The sequence below is a fragment of the Mirounga leonina genome, unplaced genomic scaffold (assembly GCF_011800145.1).
Source record: "Mirounga leonina isolate KUSES-001 unplaced genomic scaffold, KU_Mleo_1.0 Mir_172, whole genome shotgun sequence".
NCBI lineage: Eukaryota > Metazoa > Chordata > Mammalia > Carnivora > Phocidae > Mirounga > Mirounga leonina.
Genome location: NW_023270442.1, coordinates 13,896,753 through 13,907,663, shown reverse-complemented (window position 1 = coordinate 13,907,663; position 10,911 = coordinate 13,896,753). Strand labels below are relative to the sequence as shown.

General features: G+C 36.7%; 1 protein-coding gene across 2 annotated transcripts in view; it reads left to right on the top strand.

Annotated features, from left to right (window-relative positions):
• CRYZL1 (crystallin zeta like 1) overlaps positions 1-10,911 on the top strand; it is a 37,337-nt gene that overhangs the window by 6,617 nt on the left and 19,809 nt on the right. For both annotated transcript variants that reach the window (XM_035017637.1, XM_035017638.1), the window contains exons 2-5: positions 2,999-3,070; positions 4,716-4,793; positions 7,349-7,421; positions 10,260-10,304. In XM_035017637.1, the coding sequence (XP_034873528.1) occupies positions 2,999-3,070; positions 4,716-4,793; positions 7,349-7,421; positions 10,260-10,304 (268 nt within the window). The remainder of the gene's footprint in view (positions 1-2,998; positions 3,071-4,715; positions 4,794-7,348; positions 7,422-10,259; positions 10,305-10,911) is intronic.

Genomic DNA, 10,911 nt, shown 5'->3' with positions numbered 1-10,911 from the left:
GAGGGAACACAAGCAGGGGGAGTGGGAGAGGGAGAAGCAGGCTTCCCTCGGAGCAGGGAGCCTGACGCGGGGCTCGATCCCAGGACCCTGGGATCATGACCTGAGCTGAAGGCAGACACTTAATGACTGAGCCACCCAGGCGCCCCCAGGCCATATGTTTTAAGAAGCATTGCACAGGGTTGCCTGGCTGGCTCAGTCAGAGGAGCATGCGACTCTTGATCTCCAGGTTGTGAGTTCGAGCCCCATGTTCAGTATAGAAATTACTAAAAAAAGTAAATAATCTTTTTTAAAAAAATGCAATGGGCAGAGAAGACAGTGGCTTCTGGAATTACAGCAGGAGCTGCTTTGAAATCAAGGTGTTGATGCAATTGTTTCATTTCTCAAAAAGGAACTACTAGTAGCTCCAGACTGAGTAGGAGCAGTGATTTCTTTATTTAATAATAATAGATATTGATTCGTCCAAGTAATAGCATGGGAAAACCTGCTAGTTAGTAAGTGAGTAAAGCATGGTTTTGTTTGTTGGTATGTAACGAAATCTGGAAGTATGGAACAGATAGGGTAGATTGAGTGTCACTGGGGGTGATTTCAGAGAAGGAGTAGGACTTGAGTTGTATTCACTTGACAGAATCTGTAGAGTAAGTTTGGCACAGTCTCAGAGAACAAGCGATGCCTGGAAGTCCTGAGAGAGGGATGACCAGATGGTGTAAGGTCACACTGACTAGCTCAGAAAGAGAATGTGTGTTAGGAAAACAGGGGAGTAAAGTAGATTAGAGACAGTGAGTATGCATTTTAGACAGCCTTGAAAGACAGGCAGAAGAGGCTGGATTTAAAGTTGTAGGGATGGGGCGCCTGGGTGGCTCAGTCAGTTAAGCGTCTGCCTTCAGCTCAGGTCATGATCCCGGGATTGAGCCCCACGTCGGCTCCCCGCTCAATGGAGTCTGCCTCTCCCTCTCTCTCTCTGCCCCTCACCCCGCTCGAGTCTGCTTCTCCCTCTGCTCCTTACCCCGCTTGTGCTTTCTCTCAAATAAAGAAAATCTTTAGAAAAAAATAAAAATAAAGTAGGGGGGGCGACAGGCTCACTCAAGTTGGTAGAGTGTGATTTTTGATCTCGGAGTTGTGAGTTCAAGCCCCACGCTGGGTGTGGAGATTACTTAGAAAAATAAAATAAAATCTTTTTTTTTTAAGATTTTATTTATTTATTTATTTGACAGAGACAGAGATAGCGAGAGCAGGAACACAAGCAGGGGGAGTGGGAGAGGGAGAAGCAGGCCTCCCGCTGAGCCGGGAGCCCGATGTGGGACTCGATCCCAGAACCCTGGGATCATGACCTGAGCCGAAGGCAGTCGCCCAACCGACTGAGCCACCCAGGCGCCCCTAAAATAAAATCTTTAAAAAATTATAGGGACTACATAGCTACTCTGTCTATGCTTAGTCTTTCCCCTCTCCCCTGCCACCACAGCCAACACACTGACATACACACACCTGCAACCAAACGGTTAGAATTAACTTAACATCTGACCTACCTCTACCTCTGAAGCAAAGAATATACCATATGTTAATTAATTGAATTTAAATAAAATAAAAAATTTTTTTAAATGTTCTTAATAAGATAGTTTGTAAAAGACCCAAAATGGAAACAATCAAATATCTGTCTGGAGTGGAATAGATAAATAATAATTTAATCACCCAATAGCATAACAAGGGTAATGAATGAACCACAATACAGGAAACATCCTAGATGATGCTCACAGATGTGATACTGAGAGAAAGAAACCAGACATGATGGAGTATGATTTCACTTCTATAAAGTCAAAAACGTACAAAACTAATATGGGCTGTTAAAACTTGGAATGTTGAATATCTCTCAGAGGGGAAGGTGGTGACTAGTGGTTGAAAACCTGCATGTAACTTTTGACTCCCCCAAAACTTAACTCCTAATATAGCCTACAGTTGACTGGAAGCCTTACTGGTAACAGTCAACATATATTTTCTATGTTATATGTATTATATTCTGTACTCTTACCATAAAGTAAACTACTGAAAAGAAAAAAATTTTTTTTTAAGATTTTATTTATTTATTTGACAGAGAGAGACACAACGAGAGAGGGAACACAAGCAGGGTGAGTGGGAGAGGGAGAAGCAGGCCTCCCGCGGAGCAGGGAGCCCGATGTGGGGCTCAATCCCAGGACCCTGGGATCATGACCTGAGCCGAAGGCAGACGCTTAACGACTGAGCCACCCAGGCGCCCCATGAAAAGAAAATTTTAACAGAATCATAAGGAAGAGAAAATACATTTACAGTACTGTACTATAAAAAATAAAAATCCATGTATAAGTGGACCTGTGCAGATCAAGCTCATGTTGTTCAAGAGTCAACTATATTATGAAAATTAAACAATTGTGGAATCCTTAGAGATGCTCTTGATTTCCGCTCAGGTCCTGAACTCAGAGTCTTGATCTCAGGGTCATGAGGTCCAGGCCCTGTAGGGCTCTGTGCTCAGCAGGGCGTCTGCTTGAGATCCTCTTCCTCTGCCCCGCCCCCCAACACCCGCTTGTGAGTGTGTGCATCCCTGCGTGTTCACTCACTCTCTCTCCCTCCCAAATAAATAAATCTTAAAAAAAAAAAAAAAAGGCCTTGAAAGCCCTTTAAATGCCACCTTTGGTAATGAAAATTGAGATCTGTGGCCCTCGTAAAAGTTTTTTTAAGTACATCTAATAATTTTTATTGAAGAGCAAAGTGAAATTAAGCACCAGCTCACCTTGGTGTGGAAGGTTGAACTGTCAGCCCATTCTTAGTAAAACATATACTCAGAGATTATTGCATATTCTCTTGTTTGACCACTTTCAAGGGTTATTATCTAAATTTTTTGTTTGGAAACTACATTTATAGTTGTCATTTTATCCTTTGCCAGCATTATTTTTCAAGTTTTGCTTTCATTTTAGTCTGGAAGAACATTTTGTTTCATGTTTATATATATATATGTATGAATTTTTTTTAGGTGACTATGAAAGGCTTATATTTTCAAAAGAGTTCTACAAATGAAGAAATAACATTTGTATTTCAAGAAAGGGTAAGAAAAATGGTTTAATTATTAAATGAAAAAGGTAGTTTATTTTCTATATATAATAGAACCAGTTTTAAATGACCTTTTATAAGTTATTTTGAGTGGAACCGAGTAAAAATTTACTTAAACGAAACTTACAAACTCCTTTAATCTTATGTGAAAATGGTGCTCCATATTATAGTATAACTATTTTTTAAAGAGCTGCTTCAGAAGAGTTTTTAGTTCCTCAGGGTGGTGGTGTAAAGCATATTAGGAAAACAGAACAACCTTGATAGTCTTATAAGTTGCAAAATTAACCCAACATATTCAGAATACCACAATAAAGTGACTATTCAGATTGTAGCCATTTTTCAGAAAATATTTCTCCCATGTTGTAAAATAAAAGCAGTAGAAAGGCATTGTTTTCCATACTAAATTCTGAGCTTTGCAAAATTACCTCATTTGCTAAACTCTAAATTGTCTCTTGTTTTTGCCCACTTTAAAACAGGTAGTAGAATTTTCATATACTGGTGATTGTTTGAAAGGTTTGTAGCAAGCCAAAATCATTCTACTGTCATCTTAGGGCCCAAAACTACGTGCTTTATTTATTTCATGGTAGTAATAAGGATTTCTGGATCATGAACACAATCCAATTTTTCTGTTATCTTTTACTAACTCCAAAATTAGTTAGGTCAGGAATCAAAATCTTAGACAGCTTGTCTTCTACCATTGAGTCAGGATGAAGGTCTCAGGTTTAATTGGCTCTTGGGAAGAATCATTTACAGGTTCATACAATCATGAGTAAAATCTACACATTTATCGATAATATTGAAGATCTTCATAATATCACCAAATAACTATCATATCTGAAACTTAAAAAGAGATACTCCCAGAGTAGTGTATTCAAGTCAAATAAAACAGTGATCTCTTTAATAGGTTGTAGGAGGGGCTACAAAAGTAGCTATTCTTACCCAGCTTTTGATCTCATTTTTGGGCATATCACGAGTTGAGGGGAATATTTTAATTATTGGTACCAGCATATGGTTATTTGGCAGAAGTGATAATATATTTCATAAATAATACAGGTGGGTGACATTGAGTGCCTGACTGTGAATGATTCTTTGCCTTTGAAGTATATCTAGCTGTGGAATAGTGGGATAATTAAGATCCTTTAAGTTTGTATTTTGACCCCAAAATCCCTTGGGGCATGCTGAAATGTCTAAGACAGATGTTAAATAAGGTAAATTAAATAAAAGATACACAAGTAACACCAAGCAACTTCATTTATAGCATTAAGAAAATTCCAAAATCAGTGAAGGCTATATGTCATGCGTATAAGGATATCCCTGTATGTGTGAAGATTTGATGCTTTGAGATTAGATTGAAATAAAGTACAGTATTTGTTGCTCTCCTTTTTACCCTAAAAATTTACTACCTACACATATATCCATGTTGGTATCTATACATTTTTAAAATAACTATGGCTTTTTAAACATTTTACCCCAAAATTCCCCTTCTATTGTTTTTATTATATACTATGCGATAATTACTTATGGCTTTTTCAGTTAAGTTAGCTATAAGATTTGGGGTCTGTTTAATTTTGTTCAATTATGTATGACATTTTTCATAACAGAAAGGCATGTTCTCAAAGGAATGTGTTATTTGGTTCTAGGAAAATCTTCCTGTTATAGAGGATTACTATGTGAAAGTTCAAGTTAAAGCTTGTGCTCTGAGCCAGATAAATACAAAGGTATGATGCTTTTATTTTGACCAAAAGTCAAATGAGAGTTTCCTGGTATATTTAGTGTACAAATATATAATGATAACTGACTTGTGAGTGCCAAAAAATTAATACCCTTAGAAGACTAAAACAGCTAGGGAAAAAATGTAATGTCAATTTGTGTGTTTCTGTATTAAACTATTATCTAACTAAAGTCAGACATTTTATATTATTATAGGAAAATATTTTTTAAACTCCTTTACATTGTGAAAGGGTGAGAATTTATAATTCCTAAGGCCTATTAGGGAAGAAATTACTTTTTTTTTTAAGATTTTATTTATTTATTTGAGAGAGAGAGAGAGCACAAGCAGGGAAGGGACAGAAGGAGAGGGAGAAGCAGATTCCCCACTAAGCAGGGAGCCTGACATGGGGCTCGATCCCAGGCCCTGGGATCATGACCTGAGCCAAAGGCAGACGCTTAACCAACTGAGCCACCCAGGTGCCCCAAGGAAGAAATTACTTTTATAAATAGAGTAAAAATAAAACTACAAATCTGATCAGTGATTTATTAACTATTCTGTAGCTATTTCTAGTCTTTAGAAAGGGTTCATATTCTTCTTGTCATGTCTCTTTTTCTTTCTCTTGCTCATACTTAGACATCCCCAACCTCATACCACCCCAAAGTAATCATCCTTTATTGACAGGAAGTCTTCAAATAGTAAATGAAGTGTGGTTAAATGTGCCATGATAAATAAAGCAGGTCCACTTACTCAGTTTTGTAAAGATTAATACTATAGTTTTATTGGACTCTTAACTTACTGGATTATAATGCCATCATAATTTCTAGGAATCTAAAAGTCTTCTGCAATAGTCACATTTAGGAAAATTACAGAACGAGGTCAGAGGTTTCCACTGGATGACATGAGCATGACTTGCAAAGCAAATTAGTCAGATGCCTAGAAATCCTTTCACCAGAAGTGCTAGTACTTACTACTCCTTGTCTGCCAGGTTCTATGTTCAGACCATCCAAGTATTCTTTCTAAAACTATGAAAAATTCATTGAAATCTCCAGTCTCAGAAAATTATCTCCATGTCTACAGAAAGAAATAGTAAATTAGCGTAAAATCAATTTAATGAAATATTGCCCACCAACATAGTAATGTAAGAAAATGCTGTGGTGGGTGAAGGACCCAGGATGCAATTGTTTTGTTGTTGTTGTTTTTTTAAGATTTTATTTATTTATTTGACAGAGAGCAAGAGAGCACAAGCAGGGGGAGGAGCAGAGAGTGGGGGAAGCAAGCTCCCCACTGAGCAGAGAGCCCGATATGGGGCTGATCCCAGGACCCTGAGATCATGAACGACAGGATGCAGTTGTGACATGATTAAAGCTCTGTGAAAGTCTGCATGAAAGAAATATTGTAGAACACCCAGTATTTCTATAAGCATGTCATAGGAACATCTTAGGAAAAGCATAAAGTTCCACATTGAAAAAGAGCCTTTTCTGGCAATCAACTGTATACAGGAGATCGGAAAATTTTAAAATAAAGGAAATATACAGAAGAATTATTTCAATTTATTTTTCTTGTGGTTCCTACAATCCTATATCTTTAAATATGCCTAGCATCTCTAGTATTATTATAAAAGCATAAATGGCAGGAACTTAAACTACAGGTTTATGTACACTCTGCCACTTTAAAAGTCAAGTACCTAAATGGTTCAGAACCCAACAAAATACTTACCTCTTAAAAAATAATTTATCCTTGGGGCACCTGGGCAGCACAGTCAGATGGGCGTCTGACTTGGTTTCAGCTCAGGTCGTGATCTCAGGGTTGTGAGATCAAGCCCCTCGTTGGGCTCCATACTCAGCACAGAGTCTGCTTGAGATTCTCTTCCTCTCCCTCTGCCCCCCCCTAAAAAAAATAAATAAATCTTTAAAAAATAATAACCTATTCTTAAAAAAAAGAAACTACAATCTGAAATTATATGGCAGTTTCCCTTATGTTATATCCATCCCTTTTTCCCACCTGCCCCTTACCTAAGACTTTTGAGAAATGCTCAGATGGTGTCCAAAGATATTGGAATGGAGAACCTTTTGTTCTCACTGGCTACATCTCCTTTATTCAACAATGTCCTCTCCAAATTCCCTTCGCCCCACCAGAATGAAGTGACTGGTAAAAAGTATTTAGTCAACTAAGAAGAGTTTTGGCCATAATTTCCCTTCATACTTGGCAAGTAAAAATGCTAAACAAAGGATGTTAATGGTGATTTGAATAATAATATCCATACATAAATTCTACAGATCAACTAATTACTTAGCAAACTCTTGGTTTCCTACTATAGAGAGAAACTTATTTTGTGAAGTTGTTTGGTTTCCTACTATAGAGAGAAACTTATTTTGTGAAGTTATTTGCTTTGTCTTTATTATTTCCTACAATAGAGAGAAACTTATTTTGTGAAGTTATTAACTCCAAAAATTAAAGTCATATTTGCTTTTTCTGTGGTCTGATTTTTGCTCTTGCTTTCCTTATGTATGAGAAAAGGCCAGGATTTATTCTTAACAATAAACAGTCTTTGTCATGATTTAGCTTCTGGCAGAAATGAAGATGGAGAAAGATTTCTTTCCTGTTGGGAGAGAAATTGCTGGAATTGTGTTAGATGGTAAGTTTATAGATGTAAATATCTGCACTTATTTTCAAAGATGAATGAATTAAATGGTAGCTAATTGGTTTACCAGTACATAAAATTATGTACATAATTATAAAGAAATGTTTCCCTTTTTTAATTAAAAAGAAAAGTGGAACTTAATTGGTATTTTTAAAAATTTTTATTTATGTATTTTTTAATTGGTGTTTTATAATTTAAAAAGAAGCTTATTAGAGTTTAATAAATATTTGGGGATTATATGTTTAAATCCATGAGTAATCATATTCAATGGAATGACCAATATTGTTCTTTTTATAATGTTTACAAACCATAAATTACTTGTGTAGGTTGGCTTTGGGTCAAAATTTATAATAGTAACTACATTCACATTCAGTTTTTTAAGTTTGCCTAAAATTGAGCATTTAAAAGCAGTCTGCTCATGCAAAAATGGGCTCTGGAGAGAAATAAGCAGTTAAGATTTTATGATTGCCTTAAATCAAAAAAAAATTTATAAGTTTTATTTAGTAAATAGTGGTCTTAACTTGCAAGACAGTAATCCTAAGTATTTGAGATAATTTGTTTCTAAATAGACCTGCTTTTCATATTCATTGCTAATAGGTAGTTCATGATCAATCAGTACGTTTGCTCTTTCTGCATATGTGAATGAATGAGTATGTAATATGAGTTAGACTGAGTTTTACCTGTGATTTTAATCTGTAATATATTTGACTCTTAATTTCATTTCTTCTTTCTTCTGCTCAGACTGTAGGAAAATAAAAATAAGGATTCTAATCTCCAGAACATGATCATTGTCCTGTCATTTAATTCATTCATTCATTTATACCACATTTAGTGAGCATTTGCTAAGTGCTTGGAATATTAAATGAGACAAGAGTCCCTGCCCTCAATGAATTTACTATCTAGGGGAAAGACAGATACATCCACATGAGCAGATAATTATGAAAGCTCAGAAAAGAGCTACCCAGCCCGGCCAGAAGAAACAGGAAAGACTTCTTGGGTACATTAACCAGACACTAAGGAGGAGAATCATACTCAGCACAGAGGATATCATGAACAAAGACAGGAGCAAGTAATAATGTGATATAAGAATTACAGAGTTTGGTATTGCCAGAGCAAAAGGAAAGTTCTGGGCAGGAGTCAGGGGCAAGATACTTGACAGCAGAGAAACATTTTGACAAGAAAACTCTCCTTTAAAAATAGCAGAATAAAAGGTAACAAACAAAATATTTTAATAATATGAACACTGATTCCTTACCTCCAAAATATGAGGCAGGAGGGTAGACAAGGGCCAGAGCCATATGAGCCTCATATGTCATATTGGGTTTTAGGGAAGATTATTGGTGTGGCCATATGAAGGGTACTTTTGAGGCTGTAGGCAAGAGGACTGGTTGAGTCATAGACTAACAGGCAAGAGATGACAAAGTCCATAACCTAGATAGTGATGGCAGAGGTGTGTGTGGAGGAAATACTGGGGAAGTAAAGTCAGCAGGACTGAATAATTAACGAACAGGAGAATAAAAGCAGGTTTAAGAGCCAGGAGTGATTTACCCGATTCTGGTTAAGATATGAATTGGTGCCACTATTTGAGAAGGGAAAAGGATCTGATTCGGAGGAAGATGGTGAGTTTAGATTTATACTTGTTGAGTTCAAGGTACTTAAGTGACATCTCACTGGAGACGTCTATCAAGCAATTGTGTGAGTTTAAACTCAAAGGTAAGAGAGTTCCTGCTAGAAATGTATATATTTGAGAGTTGTCCGCATGTCATTTGTATTTGAAATCAGAGTTGATGAGCCCACTCAGGGAGAGAGTAGAAATGGAGGAGGCCACTCTTTGGAGGACAACTGAAAGGAGTGTGAAGGTAGCCAACTGAAAAGGATCAGAATGATCCCAGGAAGACCAGGATCAACAGCCGAAGGGAAAGGGAAAAGTACAGTGCATCAGAAGCCAAAAATATTGGGGGATGATGGCGCAGGAGGGATCCAAAGAAAGAGCAAACTGTGAAAAGAAGATTTGAAAGTAGGAATATCAAACTTAGAGTTGCTTACAGAGTACCAACAAGCTCTGGAACCATCTTGCCCATCGCCAGCCAAAGAGGCCACTTCCAGATTCACAGCTTCCTTCTTCCTTATTGTGTTACCTTAGTTTCATTGTCTGTTAACTAGGAATAATAATACCTACGTCATGGGTTAAATGTGATGAAGATCAAATGTGATACTGCAAGTAGGCATTCAACAATGTTTGGGTTTTTCCTTTCCTTTCTTCTTGTTACTATTTGAACAAAAATATTCTAAAGAATTGGCTGATGGTAGAGGCTCTTTCTCTGTGTGTGCAGAGAAAATGTAACTATCATTTCTATATAGTTCCAAGAAAATTCTTGACACCGGTCTGAATTTATTTCTAATAATCTCAAATCAAAGTAATTCTGTGCATGACTCATACCAGAATCTACCATTGTATGTCTGAGATTCTGTACCTAAAATAATGATAGGAGATGGGGCTCGCCACAGGAGGGGTGGAAAGCAGTGTAATTATCATAAGAGCTGCAGAGTGGATTATTTTCCTTTATTCCTTCATTCCTAGCTAAATAGACATACTCCTCTGTGGTGTCAACAGCCACATGGCCCAGATTTTCTGGAGAATTGTGTGCAGAATCCAGATTTGAAGTGTCCTACAGTCTTTATTATTGACCATCAAAACATCCTAGAAGTTCTTGGCCTTTTCTCTGAGTTAGTGACTTTTTTTATAAACCCATGGATTTATTTTAATAGTTAAGTAAGGGTAATATTTGATAACCTCACAATACAAATTGTTAATTTTCTCCCCTCTTTAAGTTGGAAGCAAGGTATCATTCTTTCAACCAGATGATGAAGTTGTCGGTAAGTTATGATTTACAATCCTATTGCAAGTAATCTGTTTTATTGTCATCTCTTCTTTTTCTAAGACAACTATTAATGTTTATTGTATTATCGTATGCTTTGTATAGGATACGTGTATCCTGATTTTTAAAATTTGCTCACAAATATCCACTGATGAAGAAAATTGGGAGTTTAATCTCAATAGCAGAATATTTAAAACTTTCATAGGTAGAAGGATGACCATAGTTGTTACTTTGGTTGGTGCAGCCCTTTCCTGACAGGACCCCAGTCTCTGACTAGACTGCAGATTCTGGAAAACACAGTCACAGTCACCTGCTTGAAGACCGCCGACTGACTTGGCTATATGGAGGCTCCGCTCTCCATATCCAGCTTGCATTTCACGGAGCTGTTCCCTCACTACACTCATAAAACCAAAAGTTTACTGGAAACGCTTAGTTTATTGGTTATTTTAAAAATCCATAGTGAATACTATTCTGCAAATACATATACTTATACTATCATATCCTAAACAGTCAAACATAAAATATGACTTTAGTAGTAGTTTTGAAAATTACCATTTCTATATGGAAAATACTCATAGGAAGATACTCACTTAAATTTAGAAAAT